The following is a 17,526-nucleotide window of genomic DNA, read 5'->3' on the forward strand; positions in this document are numbered from 1 at the left end:
AAATTTCTTTCTTCTTGGTGTTTAGAGCTTAGACTTGTCAAATTAGTGTGCCAAGGTTGATTGAGTTCTCAATGTATTGACTACTGAATATTCTATGTTTCCCTTTTCTTTTCTTCTAAAAGTTATGCTCGTTGATTTTGCATATATTTGGCACTGCGTTTTAGGTGGGTTAGATAATTTTTTTTAAAAAAAATTATTTAAAATTATTATTTTTTTATTTTGAGATTATTTTAATATGTTGGTATTAAAATAATTTTTTAAAAATAAAAAAATATATTATTTTAGTTTATTTAAAAAATATATTTTTTAAAAAAATTATTATGGGATTTCAAAATAGCTGTTTTTGTTGGAAGGTAATGATGAAGGAAGCTTATTGAAGAAACTAACGGTGTTGCACATAGATAAGATGAGAGAGGGTGGAATAAGGATGTCCGGACGTCAAAAGAAAAGGCATCAATGACGAATTAAGGTGACCGGCTATTGATGGATAGTGTTATTGTGATTGTTTGGCGATATCCACGCAACACTTTATACAGGTTCGAAAGCTATGCACAACAAGTTCTTCCCAATGAAATAATAATAACCATTTATAATATAATGTGAAGTCAACAAAGTCCTCAGTACAAGCAAACACTTGGATCCAAGACTTGATGTCCTTCCCTACCAAATAAAAAAAACAAAATAAAAAACATATAACAAGACATGAAGCATTTTGTACATGGAATATTTTTAGGAATTATTTTTAATTAATTTTGTTATTTTTATATTATTTTGATGTGGTAATATCAAAAATAAATTTTAAAAAGTAATAAAAAAATTATTATTTTAATATATTTTCATATAAAAAAAAACTTTAAAAAATAAAAATTGACACAATACAAAACAGGTTCTCAAACAATTTCTTCTCAATTAAATCATCATAATCATTATAATATACTATGAAAGCAAAAATGTCATCGGCACACACACACTTGGAGTCAAGATATGGAAGGTGTTTATGAGTGTCATGACAATTACTTTTTAAAATGTTTTTCAATTAAAAATATATATCAATATATTATTTTATTTATTTTTAAAAAATTATTTTTTATATCAACACATTAAAACAAACCGAAAAAACTAAAAAAAATTAATCTAAAAAAAATCAAAATATCAAAATTTATAAAAACACTGTTTATGTCTTAAAGACTAACAGCTCCTAAATGCTCTTTCCTACTACATCACAAATAAAAAGACCTTGAGCCTTTTGTATATAAGAAATTTATGGGAAGTCAGCAATGTACACCCTCTATAATGTTGTGAGAAAATACTTGGATTTGAATTTTTTTAATTTTTTTATTTTAAATTAATTTTTGTTTTTTTATATTATTTTTGATCTCCTGATATCAATTACCCTGTAATAATTACCATCTTTGCTACTTTTATGTTTCTTCTCTCAACTGAATGGGTTGAGAGCTAAATTTCCTTTGAGGTTGCTGAATGAGTTTTAAGTTTAAAATTCTCTTAATTCATTATTGTGTTCATTATATTTGTTCTTTATGCTTATGTCCAACCACCTATTAAAGACAATGCTATGAGATGATCACTTCCTGTTTAAGGTGTCGGGGGTCATGCTGCGGGTTTAGCAAGATAAACATGTTTAACTTTTGATTCTTAATTGCTAAACATCTATTTTAGGCAGGAGATAACTTCACAATAAGAGAGTTATAGGTTCGACTTATAAGAATAAGATAGTCTCTTTTTAATGTGATATAAAAATCTTTCAAAAATAATCCTTTAAACTTAATTATATACAACATATATAGTTATGGGCTCTGGCTCATAGCCAAACCTAGATATATCTAATTTTATTTTTTTGCCTCTTTAGATTATTTTTCTTTTCACTTATGTATTTTTTTTTTCAAATGATAAAATGAGAATAAATTGATGAGACTTTTTGTATATTGTACAAAAGTTGGGTGATTATATATATTTTTTTTCATTTGAGATTGGATTGGTTGAATATTTTTCTGCTAGCGTTGGATTCTGCTGCCTATCAGGACTCAATAATGTTGGCCCATGCTGTAAGGCAGGATCCAATAAGGTCAGACCCTATCTTTATTATGATCTAATAGCGTTGGGTTTTATTGCCATCAGGACCATATAGAGTTGGGTTGCTATCAGACCCAAGGCATTTAATATATTCTCTTTATTCTTTATATTTTTTATATTTCAAAAAAAAATAATTACTGTTGATTTGTTGTTGCGGAGTGTATATCAATATGCTTGTATATATATAAAAAGAAAAGGCATTGCCAAATTATTTGGATAGATTGTGATTCTGCAAAATCACGGTTATATTAAAATCATGGTTTAAAAATAGCAGGTTTTTTAAAACAAAATTCCTATTACAATATAATGTGAAACTCAACAAAGTCCTCTGTACGCTCAAACACTTGGATGGAAGACTTGATGCCTTTCCTTATCAAATAAAAAAAAAAAAAAAAACCTGAAGCTTTTTGTACATAATAAATTCGCAGGAGTCAACAATGTGCAACCTATGTACATGAGAAAATATTTTGATGTTATAATATAAAAAGTAATTTAAAAAAATAAAAAAAAAATTATTTTAATAGATTTTTAAATAAAAAATACTTTAAAAAATAACTATAACTACAATATCAAATTAGTTGTCTAACAAGTTCTTCTTGATCAAATCATCACAATCATTATAATATAACGTTAAAAAATTAATAATTATTTTTTTAAGTGTTTTTTTTATTAAAAATACATTAATATAATATCTTTTTATTTTTTAAAGAATTATTTTTTTACAACAACACATCAAAACACACAAAAAAACTAAAAAAATAAAAATTTATAAAAACATTGTTTATACCATAAAGACAACCTAACTTTATTGTTGGAAAGACTAGGAGAAATAAAATGTTAAAAGAAAACATTGAAGAAAAAATCAACTTTAAAATGCATTTCAAGCAAAAACAAATAGTAATTAAAAATAATAAGAACAAAATTGATATAAATACAAATTAAACATGACACATTTAATTTTTAAAAGAGCCAACATGAAACTTGAGGCTAGGAGAAAGAGAAGAGGGAGGAAACGAAAAAAAAAGTCATGCATATATACCTGACCACTAGAAAAAGGATGTTGTAATGCTTCTAACACCGTCATAAAAAGCAGTGTTTGTCCGCTAATAAATGTTGCATGTGCTGCTCAAAGAGTGCGGGCATCTTCCAGACACCAGCATCAACCACTTTTTATTTTTTAATCATATTTATATTTTTAAAAGACTAAAATGCTCCTAATTTATATTGATTATAACTAAAAAGCCATGATAAAAATACAAAAAAAACCCTGAACATTATTTTTAATTTTTTTGTATTTAAGAGCAATATAATCATTTCACTATACTATCAAAATGTTAAAAGAATAAAACACCCATAATCCTAGTTTTAAAAATGTTTAAAAACTTATTTATCTTCATTTAACATGATAATAATAAACGGATTACATAAAAAAAAAAAATATTGTTTTTAATAACTGATTAAATGATTTTATTTTAAAAGAGCAAAATAGTGACGTCATTATTTTAATGCACAATTATATGTGTCTTTAATGTACAATAAACTACGAAGCTGTTAGTTTTTTTATTTTTTATTTTTATAGACAAAGCAATGATTTCAGTTTTCATGGGTCTTATCATGCATAAGAGATAAAAGATGGACGCGTGTTTAGTTTTCGTTTCCAGTTGAAAATGAGGGTGGGGTGGATTTAGTGTTTCAGCTCGCTTGTTTCTCGGCTGGTTCATAAAAAATAAAAATAAAAGTCTTCATGGGTGAAATTTCACCGGGTCATCCAGATTCTGATGGACCCGGTACGTCAAGCGGTTTTGTTAAGCCAATAATTACTGGTTTAATTTTTAATTGATACAGATCCAGCCAAAGGCCACATGTCACCAAACAAATCATAAAAATAAAAAAGCAAATAATAAACACAACCATTATAATAATACTAGTCTTGATACCCGCGCGAAATCTGTAATATTTTTTTTTGCACATGTTATATGGGAATAGATAGTATATTCACAAAGTTAGTTGCAAAAGTCAAGTTCAGATAGTTAACAAAGTTAGTTGCAAAAGTTAGTTCAAGCATAACAAAAGCAGTGAGAGGTAAATATTTTATGCTTTATACATATAGGTAGAGAATTGGACGTGAATGAGCAGCAAGCTGTATCAACAACGCAGATGGTGAAGACGCCCAATCAGGTTGTGATGTTGGAAAAGCAAGCATTGACTAACCCAATGTTAATTGGCTTCCTATTGGAAAAAATCAGTGAACTGTAAGTTATAAATTTTATACAGCAACAAATATTAAATTTTTATTAAAGATAAATCAGTAATGAGAAATGAAGATGTAATTATTGTTGAGCATGTGAGTTCATAAAGAAGGGAAACTAATTAGAAGTAGATGCTTACTTTTTCAGGTGATGAAACGGAGAGGCGCTGCTTCTTTGAAAGTTGAGGTGCAGGATTGTCATCATCTTTGTAGAGATGCTCCTTTGATGAGTCTTCGTTGAAGGGTTTTGGGTGGGGAAGCTGGGTGTTGAATCATATGTTGAAAGGAAGTACTTAAGGAATGGGAAATGTAAACAATGTGAATGAAAGACAAAACAATTTATTTATTAGTAGAACAATTAAGTAATAACTTTCATAGGATGAATGTAGAACAAATATGAGATAGTGGTGTCTTGGAAGTTAATATCTTGAAATCAAAAAATAAGAATAAAAATAATGATATAGCTGAAAAAAGATTCCACGGGATGATATTTGCATGCCAAATAAGATATTAAGAATGAAAGGGAAGACTATTTATAAAGTTGTTGATCAGGCAAGGAATAATTACTAAAGGAATGCATATCAAAGAAATGAGATAGTGGCCTCCGCTGGTGTGTCATGTTTGCACTGAAATTATTTGTTATGTGTGGGGAGGCAAAGCAAACCTGTCGTGTGGCTCAGCATCATTGAAGGTTAGTGCTCTTTTTGACTGGCGATGGCAGCTGTCATAGAACGTGTCTTTTTGTGGAGAGGTGTCATGCTGTGAAGCTGGAGTCTGAATCTGAGATTGATCTACATCCAAGGGATCTGCAACGTTTGGTGTTGGAGGGGTGAAAGTCCTTGAACTTCCAGCAGCAGAGGTTATTGAGGCTGGCGTGTCAATGTTTTTAATGGGGCTAGGTGGGCTAACAGATGCTTCAGTTGGTATTTCATCAAAGATGTTGCAAACATATATCTCACATCTGCCGAGAACAGATTTGCATGCTCCAAATCGAAGCTGAAATATTTTTGTCTTGTTTAATTTCTCAATCATTTGAGGTGGAACAGTAAATGGGTCAGTGAATTGTTTGTCGAACACCAAATGATGAGCTGAAGCATTGAAAAAATACTCAGCTGTCTTGCCAGAGAGAAGAAAATTCGTGACATCTTGACCATCGCTGACGATGCAGTTAAGTCTGAACCTAAAAGATATGAAAAGGAGCTCCAGTTAAGAATGAAATAAAAGCATGTGTTAATATATGTTTCAGCTGAAAATTCAAGGATGTTTTGGTATGCATATTAGTTGAACCATGGGATCGGTGCAGAGGATGGATAGTCATGCTCCATGCATCGCAAATTATTAGGGAGTCCAGAGAGTGGCTTGTTGCAATCTGGACAGCTTTGACACCACCATCCCTTGAAGAGATCATAATCAACTATGAAAGCTTTACATGTAAATCTTTCATTCTGCAGGTGTCAATTAAAGCACAAAGTCATACATTTTTTTTTCATAAAAATGAAGGCTATGCAGTGTTGGCGATTGCCAACAACAGTGTAATCATAATATTATAGGGGTTTGGAACCAGCCATCAGATATAAAATTATAGGCCTTGAACTTCTATGCCATGATTCTTGATCCTAGACACTATATTTGACGATCTATCTATATTAGACAATTGCTGGGATTGGGCATCACGACATGAATTGCAATAAGTAACATTTAAAGAATAACATAATAGATACCTTGTGTTCGTATGGGTCCATACAGAGGATCTCTCTTATTGTTCTTCTATTTTCATTTATCTGAGTTTCCAATGAGAGGACAGCTCCTGATGATGGAGGCAACTGGTGTAAGTCAACAACCATTTGAGCATAGCTACAAAAAGATAAAGAAAAAGGTGTTGAGAATTAATTTAAACATTAATACATAAATTGGATTTTAACAAATGCAAAAGGTTCGAAGAATATAGAAATTTACTAATGCTTGTATGCTAATAATTCTGGTATGTCCGGGTTAAAATACCAAACTGAAGCTGCGGTGCCAATTAGATTTGCAGATCCTATAAAAAATGTAACAACCACATATTTATCGGTGTATATTTAATGTGAAGAGGTTATGAAATTTGAACCGAAAAGCTAATAACATTGAATGATGGTAGGCTTGATGATAGAACGAAGGAAACCTCTAAATTCAGAGACACGAAAACCAGCAAAAGCAACGATAAGAGGAGAATCTTGTTCTTCTAAAGAAGCGTCGTCAAAGCTTCGAGCAATGTCACCCCATAAAGTGATACGAAGCTCCTCGCCTCTAAACAAAATAAAAGTATATTAGACTAATGCTAGGAGGAATTCAATATAATAAATAATTTGAATTTATCATTAACCGTATATTTTCAAGGATGAACTCCCTTTTGTCTTCAAGTGTTTGCCCCCGAACCAAAATCTTTTCAATTGGTTGTATTGCTTTCAGCCTACCGAGAACATCTATATAAATAATTGAATAGTCATGTCAGTGGAATGAAAAAACTATGCATGATACAGTTTGGTACATAAGGGTAAGAATGAAGAACACCTGTGAGAAGTCTTGATCCTTTTTCTTTGTTAAGGACATGTGCAAAATCTGTGAAATTAAAGTAATATCGTGGAATTGAAAGTGGGGGAGAATTGAGGCGAGTGACTTTGGTGTCAGACTTAAGATCAACAACAGCTTCATGGCCAACAACAGCATTCATGTAGCGATTTTCAAAGGTGTAGAAATTTTTGACTTCATAATATCCACCTTCAATAATGATTGAAGAAAAATGTGCAGCATCTCTAGATTTGGCTGATCCTTGTATTGCACCACCCTTGTTCATTTAAAAAAGGCAAATAATTGGTGACATTGCATAATTGCGTGGGAAATTAAAAAAAATGGACCAAAAAAAGCATGCAAGCAGAGGCAAGAATTTGAAGAAAACAATAATAAAGATCATATTAGTAGATATGTTGCATACCTCACGATCAACAAATAGGCAATTGAAGTTTGTTGCTTGTCCATTTTGTTTTGGAATCCAAACACGACATACTCGAGCTCGGATCAAAGGGTAGAAAACATATTTTTTAATGTTGTGTAAATGAATAGCCATCACTCTGCATTTAAAAAAAGCAAGGAAAAATTGAACAAATAAGTGAATAATTAAACATGAGATTAAAATATAAACATAGTAGTAGATCTAAATGGAACCCAAATCTGAAAATATAAAGCTAACATGGCAGAAAAGTGTCATCATAAAAGCATAAATTTTTTTTATATATGTTGAAAGAAGACTCATAGATGTTCAAGGTTATGAATAGGGAATTTTAACACACAAAAGATACAACAACGAATACAAAGATTACCTTTTGGTAATAATTGAATGATATCCTTGTAAACAATGTTTTTGGCATAACATGATGGTTTTCCTTCATGATCGAGGGAAATGATTTTAAGTCCATTCTTTGATGTAACTCTTGATAAAGCAACATATAATTGACCATGACTGAAAACTTGTTCTTTCAAGAAGACACCAACAATCTTAAGTGATTGTCCTTGGCTTTTATTAATAGTCATGGCTTAGCAAGGCCTAATAGGAAATTGTCTTCGTTTGATTGTGAAGGGGCATTTTTTATCATTAACTGGAAAGACAATTCGTGGAATAAAAACTCGATCTCCAATGTTAGAACCGGTAATAATTTGGGCTTCAATAATTCGCTCGGCAAGCTGTGTAACAATAAGCCTTGTTCCATTGCATAAACCAGCAGAGGGACTAAGGTTCCGAAGTAACATAATCGGTGTGCCAATTTTCAAAGAAATACTGTGTTGGGGCACACCATTAAAGTCAAGCTGGTTGATAAATTCAATTGGATACAATAAATCAATGTTGTCAATATCACCAGAAGTTGTTTGGATAGAATCACAACTAAGAAAGTTGTATTTATGACCAGGTATAATATCAAGGATAAAATTATTAATCTCAGAAACAGTTAGGTTCTTCGGTGTAACAATTGCTCTGTCTTTAAAGTAGAATGGGTCAAGATGAGCCCTTTCAATATCAGGATATATGGCAGAGACAATAGCTGCAATTGGAGAATCAATTACTTCAACCTGAAGCTCACATGGGATTTTGATAAATGCCGCATCATGATCATCCGAAACAGCCAAATCACATATTTGTCCATCACCAATTAAAAGGATCCACTCTGCAAACTGTCTAAGTTCATCCTTTTGGTCTGGGCTTAAACCTTCAGCTGATAGTCGCATATTTTGATTCAAAGTGAGGAATGTGAATGCAGACCATAGCAATGAGCTAGTAAAAGAAGCATTAATTATTTCTTTTTTTGTTCCTCCAGGTATAACAGGAAGAATTTGTCGGAAATCCCCACCTAATAAGACAGACTTGCCACCAAATGGATTGTTAAGTCTAAGAACATCTCGTAGAGACCTGTCCAAAGCTTCAAAACAGAATCTATTATTCATTGGAGCCTCATCCCAAACAATGAGTGATGTCATCTCCAGTAGTCGTGAAAGGTGAGTGTTGTGTTTAATCTCGCATGTTGAACTCTCATTAACTTCTAATGGAATTTTAAATCTAGAATGGGCTGTTCGCCCTCCAGGTAATAGAAGAGAAGCTATTCCAGATGAGGCAACAGCAAGAACAATTGAACCTTCAGATCTAACTCGATTAATAATTGTATGCCATAAAAAAGTCTTTCCTGTTCCACCATGACCATGAACAAATATGATCGCTTGTTTCTTTTGTAGTATAGATGTAATAACAGAATCATAGATGTTTCTTTGACATGGATTAAGAAGTGGCATAGCCAATGAATGGTTATTTCTAAGCTCAGCAAGATCATAGCTAAGCTCTTCCCTTAAAAGTTTGTTCTTGACTTCATCCATCAATCGACCATTCGGCATTGGAAGTTTATGATCTTCCAACGATGTCCCGGAAGCATTAAAAAGTTGTTCAAGCTCATACAACACATAGTTCTTAAGTTCGTCATCAGACAAACGAACGTTCAACATTGAGAAAGAAGATCTTAGATGATATTCAATGTCATCATGCATATAGTGCCAAAATTGATCGAAAAGACTATTTGGATCAGCAACCTCGCAAAACATAATAATATTAATAAAAAGTTGCCTTAGCTGTGGAGAAGAAGCTGTTGGAATAGCTTCACCAAATGCATCTGACCATTCTTTATCATCTCCTAAGAGTCCCAAAGCCTTGCATGCAAGTTGAAAAGTTGGAAATATTGTACCAGAGATTTGCCGCAAGTCTTCGAAGCTCTTTGCTCCTTTAACATGATTAAGTAACATTCTGAGAAAATACAACTCTCCAGCTGCAGGATGGACATACACAATGCGACCAAGGCAAAATCCACGTGATCTAACAATCCATTCTTTTTACCTAGCATCCCAAACATACTTGTTTGGAAACTGTGAGTAAAATAGATCTCGTGCATCGACATCAACCCTGTTGCGCTCAAACCACTCTGTGAGCATTGTCTTATTAATGCCAGGTCTCCCAAGAACTGACGATAAGGATTGATTACCTGAAAAAAAACACATGGTGTTGTAATGGCAGATGGACTTGAAGTCTTTCAACAGCTGGGCTCCTTGAATGGATTGGGAATTGGAATAAACGCCATACTGCTTCATATGGACAAATGAATCTACAGTTCAGATAAGCTTGTATTTCATCATCAGTATCTTTTTTCATAACCAATCTGCATCGATCAGCTCCTTTGCTAACATACTTAAAAAGATACTTGATAAGCAGAGATTGACAACAAATTTCAACATTAATGTGTGCATTGTATCGAAGCAAAAGTTCTTTGTTGTATGGGACAACATGACAATTTGACAGGGAAATGCCATTTTTAACAATGTGACCCATAGGCTGCATGCGTCGTTTATAGTAAACAAAGCCATTCTCACCAAAGATGGTTGCATCTTTGTTTTTTTTTGGAAATTGTTTGGAACATTTATTCTTTTCCATACATTGAGCCTTTGGATTTGCAGCACCACATGGACCATGCATCATAAATTTTGAAACTATCTCAAAGCAAATAGGATCTTGATGCTTGTCAGGTATTTCAGCTGAAATAATAGAGTCAACATCCTCAGGCGAACGGAATTTGAATTCTGGAGCTAACCAAACTAACAAATGAGTATGCGGCAAACCTCTTTTTTGAAACTCCACAGCGCAAACATCTAAAAAGAGAATGCAAGTAAAGAAGTCAAAACAGATGTTTGTAGAAGGATAAAAATAAAAAACTTGAAATTTAAGAAATAAAAAAGAAATACCAGCAATTGTCCGCCCAAAAGGTTTTCCGGACTTGATGAATGACATCATATCAATTAGTTTGGAATGAAATACCCTTGCTATGATGTCAGGTTTGTCCTCAGGTTGATAGCCCTTTGTTTTTTTAATTTCTCGGCGAATTTCAGGCCAATTAACATTGCAGGTAAATGTGATAAAAAGATCAGGATTCCCATAACATCTACATATAGCCATAGCATCTTGGTAATTATTAACCATATACCGAGGGCTTCCTGTTAAAGACGATGGAAGTATAATTTTCCCTGTAGTTGATCCATCAGTATCACCTCTGGCAATAACATCATGTATTCCTTTGTAATGCTCACTTCTAAGATTTTCTTGGTTTGCACGTATAAAATCTAAACGTTCCTCTTCAACATTAACAAATGCATCAACCAAAAATTGTTGGTACAATCGTCCGCCTTTTATGAGAGTGCTTTCTTGTTTTTCTCTTTCATGAATGAGATAAGCATAATAGGCTCTCATTGAAACCTTTTGTCTTTTTTTAGGTGGTTGCTGCTCTTGATGAGCTAATGGAATATCAGTGTGGAAACCATCCTCACCATATGGAAAAAGAAGTGGGTAATGAAGGGACATAAATTTTGGATGAAGCTTTGAGATCCTCTGAAGTGTTCCAGATAAACTTTCAATAATTATGTCTCGATCAGATCGACAATGACCAATGTCCCCAACAACCAAACCACCAATGTCATTTAAAGAAGGATCGTCGTATTGCCTTGAGTCATCATCTCTTTTACCAATTAACCGAAGTTTGAGTTCTGGAACCTCGACATCCCCAAGTCTTTGTCGAGCATGACGAAACAAACGAACCAATTGATTAGATGAATCAAGCATATTGATTAGACCAACAACAATGTCACTATCCAAGCTTGATTGAAAATTTTCATTGCAGAATGGTTGCAGCCGGTTAGAAACCTCATTATCTGTATCGAAAATATAAAGCTGCGCAAACTTGGGGCCTTTATTATCCATGGGAAGAAGAGAACCCATAACATGGTGGCAGTATCCATTGACCTTAAAAACATAAGATCCAGGTCGAGAATTAACAGAATTATCTACCACAGCCCCCATGGATGTGAAAGCGAACATTGAGTTATAAGGAGAAGGTGGTTTGTATATCTATGTGCTGGCGTGAACAGACCAAAGTGCCAACTCCTTGAGTATGTTGTGGAGCAGATGGTGTATTTGAAGAGCTTGGGTTATCGGATAGCAAGATTCTATGAACGGGGGTTTCATAGTCATTCAAAACAAATTGTGAGGATTGAGAAGATGGCATATATCCATCCGATTGAACATGTCCTTCAGGACTTGTCATGTTATTGCTATAAAGAAACCATGGAAATTAAAAACGAAGTTAAATGAAAGGAAAACACAAAAAAAACCATGATTAGTACATGATCATGACCAAGTGAAGGAAAACACAAGGATAGAGAAAATCTTAATGACATGTGGTTTCTAAAGAAACCATGCAAACATAGGGATAATAAGTAATTCAAAAACAAAACGTAATGAAATTAAGTGCTGGCCAAAGATTAATTCGCTTGTAAGGTGAAGGAATTACATTAGACTAAAATCTTTGATATATCATGAGACATGATGACAGGGCATGCTTAGCTAAAAACAAAACTCCTTGGTTCAGGAGAGGATGAAGATATAACAATAAAAGATCAAGCAATTAAAAAAAAAGACATTATATGTTGCTAAACACATAAATACCATAACCATGATTACGCATGCAAGGAAATAGAAATGCATAAAGTAAATAACAGAAAGGCACAAAACAAACCTGAGAAAACACCAACGATAAATAAAAGTGGCCGTTTTAAAAGATCTGAAAGACAAAGTTAAATTTTGATGAATATGTGCAAGAATAAAAAACGAAAAGACACGCGGGATAAGACCTAGAGAATGAGGCATGAAAAAATAAACAAAAATAAAAATAAAAGATGAGGCAGCATGTTTAGGTAAAAGAAATTAAGATCACAATCACAGCAAGCGCTTAAAAAAAAACACCAAAGAAAAAAAAAGAAAAAAAGCAAGAACAATCTTTGTAATTTGTTTAATGAGACTGTCATGTGTCCTGCAATGTTTTTTTAAAAATTTATTTTTCAAAATTGTCCTATAACCCATAGCTTGACTCATGCAAACATTGCTAAAAACACTAAGGACTCGTGACCTGCTTTCTACATATGAACATTAGGCATGTGAAATCTATTGCAAGCTCATGCCCCAAACGAATAATAAAAATTAATCTAACCTCATCATAAAAGTATAAAATCCTATGTTATTTCATGAAATGTCACCCACACCATCAACATATGTATAGCAGCCATGAAGAAAAAGTGTCTATTTGTACAAACCAACAAACACCTTGAATTTCTCTTTTCATATCAGATGTAAAACGATATTATATCAGAGTGATCTGAGAAGCATAGCAGGACAAAAAATGAATAACATTTATGGAAAAATAAGCATATTATATAGTTGATAGGGCATGAATTTTGATCCAAAAGTAAAAATATTTTTTAAATTAGCTTTTGATCAATCTCTCCAAACAAAAAACAAAAACAATATGTTTCTCGAGTGTCCATCTGATTTAAAAAGGTTTAAGTCTTTTTATATTTATTATTTTTATATCAAACACTAACAAAAATTACAGACTTCGTGGGTGTTTGTTTACGTGGACGAATTTACTTTTTACAATATTTGTTTTTTACTTGAAAAAAATATTAAATTAATATTTTTAATATATTCTCAAATACTCTTAAAAAACCATCATACACAACCTTACAACCTCACCAGAGACAAAGTTTAATTTCATACGGTATCAATAAATTATGTTATCCTGTTTATCGTGTACAGGCTACGCCACAAAGTTAATTCATATACAGCTTTCATGGCTTGATTTGTCACAAAGGATTGTTCAGCACAAAGATTTATAAAAAATGAGATCGGAAAAAATACACTTGTCTTATCGTATTTTTTCCACGTTAGATGGCGTGATATCTATCCACTTTCTAGGAACACCAAATTAATATTCAAGCTACCACCCAAAAAGAATTAATTAAGCTCTTTTAATACCTGTTTGTGATATTTTAATACATAATTATCATTATTAATTTGTCAATTCATCAAAAAACGTTCCTGCACCTAAAAAAACAAAAGGTCTTAATGAATATAATATAATATAATCCAAGCTTCAATCAAAGCTCGATTCATCCATTACTTTAAGACCTTAAAAGTAATACCTGTTTGTTTAATATGCCCGATTCATCCAAGCTTGGTGAGGGGTCCATGAAACACGGAGTCATCCATTATATATCGAAGCTTTTGCTTCATTCAAGGCAAGATCCCCATGTGCATGTTCTCATTGACCATTGCCCCGTGATATTTTCAGGTACACATCAAGGTTGTCAATTCCGTTTCGGCAGGTGTTTCGTTTTTTCAATTGAAACGGAACATTTCGATTTCGGAGCGTTTCGGCGTGCCGTTTCGGAGTTATACTGTTCATGAGTTCTTTGCACCAACAACCACTTGCCCATGAGCCCATGCTGGATCATCTGATCTTGCTGGAGTTAAAGCCATAGAAAAACCACCACTTGATAGTTTTCAGCCATGTAATTTGATCTGAAAACAAAAATAAAACACAATTAATTATTATAATTTACATCAATGTGATTTGATTTATCTAACATCATATTCCAAAGTGGATTCATTGTAGTCCTAAACAGTGGATTCACCTATATCCTTATTTGAGAAGGGAACGGATGGCCATAATTATTGTCACCGATGCAACTACTTGGAAAGCTCATTTCCTCTCCTACTAAGTCTCCACGAACAAAAAATAGGGAACAAACACAGGGGAAATAACAGGGGGGAGTTCACAGAGAGGAGTGCCAAAAAAAAGCAGAGAAACAAGGCAGGAAAAAAAAATTAAAAAAGGGAGAAAATGAGAGAGAACGAGAGAACGCAGGACTTGCACTAATATAATTATATAAGTAATTGCTGGAGAATAATTTATCTGTAGTTCTGCACAACTTGAACAGAGAAAAGAGAAAAGAGATCGCACCTTAGCTCTACAGACGCCGCTTCGATTGAAAACTGAAAAGTGAGGTTGCAGCCTTGCAGGAGCAGCAGATCAAGACAGCAACAAAGAAGAGGAAAGATTGGAGGGGAGTTCGTGAAACCGAAGATGCCGATTGTAATTGTTTTGGTTGGGAACTTGAGTCTGCGAGGAGGAAGAGAAATTAGGGATTTGATATTTTTGGTTTAGTTTACTGTAGAGTTTAGACATCAGCGAAAAATAGCGTGGGTGTACTGTGCAGTTAATGAAAATAAACCGGGTTTAATTTCGAGTTAATCTTTGACTCAATGGCTTTAACCCGAAACGGAACACCTGGATTTCGGCCGGAACGTTCCGGCCGAAATTTGCCCGGAATTTCCGGATCAGCCCGAGATTTTAAGCGAGGTGAAACTTGTTCCGTTTTATTTCGTTTTTTTAACTGGTACGAGATATTCCGGGCATTCCGGCCGAAACGGAACGGTATTAACAACTTTGGTACACATATCCCACCCGACACCGTTTACCATTTACAACATCAAGACCGTCAAACCGCAGTCCTCAATCTTTTATTTTTTCCACGTTAGATGGCGTGCTATCTATCCACTTTCTAGGAACACCAAATTAATATTCAAGCTATCAACTAAAAAGAATTAATTAAGCTCTTTTAAAAGGCAGACTCCAGTTTCCTTTCGAGCCTTTTGAATCATAAAAGCAAGATGGATCGCTAGTGCGTAGCCCCTACCAAGAAAAATGTTAAAAAGCCAGCAATCCATGCCGTGCTTTCTGTGGGCAAAAATGCTGATTTTCCTCTGCAAGTTGGCATTCTTCGGTCACTTTCTTGTGGCAACAGTCTACCACTGGCATCAATCTCGCAAGATGGATCGCTAGTGCCTAGTGCCTACCAAGAAAAATGTTAAAAAGCCAGCAATCCACATCGTGCTTTCTGTGGGCAAAAATGCTGATTTTCCAGGCAAGTTGGCATTCTTCGGTCACTTTCTTGTTGCAGCAGTTTCCAGCCCTCGCATATATATACTTGCCATCCCATTTTCCTTTCAACAAATCAGCCACAATCTAAAAAAAAGAAGAAGTTGTTTTTCAATCTTGGAAGTCCAACTTCTCATCACAGCAAATCATCAGTTTTCTCAAATGAGTCTCATCAAGAATCACAAACCTTGTCCAGTGATTGAAGTTGCATATTCCTCACCCTTTCTCTCCGCCTATTCCCTTCTCTCTACGGCTTCTTTGTCATTGTCCTCCACATGTCCACCATCAAATGGCATGCAGCTCACATGATCAGCACCTCTCTAATAACAATATTTCAAGCATCAGTTTACGGATTCCTACTCTTCCACTCTCGTTCCTCTTCCTACAGGTGCGGGCAGCATGCTATTATAGGGGATCCTCCCACTGCACTGGAAACTTAAAGAGATATTTAGCACTGGTGTTGTGCTTGGAGGTTACTTGGCCCTGATGACAGTATTGTTCTTCTGGATTATGAAAGACACAGACTTCTTCTCAGCTTGTGTTTCCCTTTATTTAGATTTTATATATTTATATGATTTTCGTAAGATAGGATAAGTTTTGTGCAAGATCACTGAGAGATAGCAAATATGAAATGATGGCGGCCTTGCACTTGCAAGTGAGTATTGTGAGCCAGGCCCTCATTTTCGTCAGACGATCCCGCAGCTGGTCTTTCGTTGAACGTCCTGGACTTCTTCTTGTCAGTGCGTTTGTAATCGCTCAGCTGGTAAGGATTCATCTTATCCGCCAATCGCTACTTAAAACAACCCTCCCTAGAGTGACCTTGAAGCGCGCTTCTTGTTCATTTTCTTCCCTTGGCTCCATTCCATCCTTTACAAAGTACAGGTCCCAGGTCCGCGTTTTCCTTTGAACATGAGCACTTAGATAGATATCAGCATAGCTTCGTAATTAAACTCCTCGCACATCTTCTCTGAAAGCGAGAGCCTGAGATGCATTGCTTGCATCTTCATTGGGTCTTACGTACTTAAAAACAAAAAACGAAATGACCAACATACTGTAATGGTCTAGTTCCAGCGCCCAACGACCAATATTTTCTAAGCAATATTTGTATACCATAACAGCTACCCTATTCATTACACAAACATATATAATTACAAAGACGATATGCCATCTTATACTGCGGCATGCAATGAAAAAACATCTCTACAAACTTTATAAAAAAACAACAAAGAAGTTCACAAAGCTTGGCAAAAGCATAAGATTTGGTATGTAGAAATACAATTGGCCGCGATGCTATTTTTTGTAAAACTAATTATCATGCACAGCTGTCAGACAAAGAAACACACAGAACCCAGAATGTGGTGCAGAATATCAAATCATATGCGTTAGGACTTGATGAAACGAAGATAGTATGTAGAATCACACAAAGCAGAAAGAAAAGAGAAAAGAGAGAAGCCACTCTTTTGAGCAACATGACAACGACTGCAAAATGAGACACAAACGTAAAGACACTTGATGGCCAATGAAAAAAAAACACTCCTTTTCATAATATGACAGAGCACAGGCCATGCACAATATGCAGACAGCAAGATGAGTATAGTCACTTTCCACAACTCAATCTTAAAAACAACTAAGAGGAAAATATTCTAACCTTGAAGCCCAAACTCTCCTGAAAGACGATATGATAAAGGGAACAACGAACTGCAAAGGAAAGCATAACAAATCATGGCCACCCGCATACTGAACAAACAAAAGTTGCAGGGAACAAACAAAAGTTGCAGGAAAACATACCTTCAAATA

The 17,526-nt window shown here is 34.1% G+C and overlaps 3 protein-coding genes across 3 annotated transcripts in view; 1 reads left to right on the forward strand and 2 right to left on the reverse strand.

Moving 5' to 3' along the window:
• Positions 1–4,756: 4,756 nt before the first annotated feature.
• On the reverse strand, positions 4,757–6,183 carry LOC140955054 (uncharacterized). The gene is made up of 3 exons (XM_073406583.1): positions 6,061–6,183; positions 5,627–5,784; positions 4,757–5,519 (listed from the first exon to the last, which is right to left on the reverse strand). Exons 1-3 carry the CDS (start codon positions 6,181–6,183, stop codon positions 4,979–4,981), a joined length of 822 nt encoding a protein of 273 aa, XP_073262684.1. The 3' UTR covers positions 4,757–4,978.
• A 403-nt stretch (positions 6,184–6,586) lies between these two features.
• LOC118058174 (uncharacterized) lies at positions 6,587–17,503 on the reverse strand. The gene is made up of 5 exons (XM_073406868.1): positions 17,378–17,503; positions 12,469–12,513; positions 7,311–7,446; positions 6,890–7,163; positions 6,587–6,801 (listed from the first exon to the last, which is right to left on the reverse strand). The coding sequence occupies exons 3-5, from the start codon at positions 7,440–7,442 to the stop codon at positions 6,668–6,670; spliced, it is 540 nt and encodes a 179-aa protein (XP_073262969.1). The 5' UTR covers positions 7,443–7,446; positions 12,469–12,513; positions 17,378–17,503; the 3' UTR covers positions 6,587–6,667.
• Positions 17,170–17,526, forward strand: part of LOC118058171 (uncharacterized) — a 96,167-nt gene continuing 95,810 nt past the window's right edge. The window contains exon 1 of the mRNA XM_035070876.2: positions 17,170–17,181. The gene's annotated coding sequence lies outside the window, so the exon portion shown is untranslated. The remainder of the gene's footprint in view (positions 17,182–17,526) is intronic.

This window comes from Populus alba, chromosome 19, assembly GCF_005239225.2.
Source record: "Populus alba chromosome 19, ASM523922v2, whole genome shotgun sequence".
NCBI lineage: Eukaryota > Viridiplantae > Streptophyta > Magnoliopsida > Malpighiales > Salicaceae > Populus > Populus alba.

Bases quoted from the DNA above. Each gene is read 5' to 3' on its own strand.
- LOC140955054 (XM_073406583.1), bottom strand. From the start codon at position 6,183: ATGGTTGTTGACTTACACCAGTTGCCTCCATCATCAGGAGCTGTCCTC. The intron at 5,785-6,060 runs GTATCTATTATG...TGACACCTGCAG, and splicing joins TGGACCCATACGAACACAAG to AATGAAAGATTTACATGTAA. The intron at 5,520-5,626 runs GTTCAACTAATA...CATATCTTTTAG, and splicing joins TCCTCTGCACCGATCCCATG to GTTCAGACTTAACTGCATCG.
- LOC118058174 (XM_073406868.1), bottom strand. From the start codon at position 7,442: ATGGCTATTCATTTACACAACATTAAAAAATATGTTTTCTACCCTTTG. The intron at 7,164-7,310 runs GTATGCAACATA...TAAATGAACAAG, and splicing joins GCCTATTTGTTGATCGTGAG to GGTGGTGCAATACAAGGATC. The intron at 6,802-6,889 runs GTGTTCTTCATT...TTATTTATATAG, and splicing joins AGGATCAAGACTTCTCACAG to ATGTTCTCGGTAGGCTGAAA.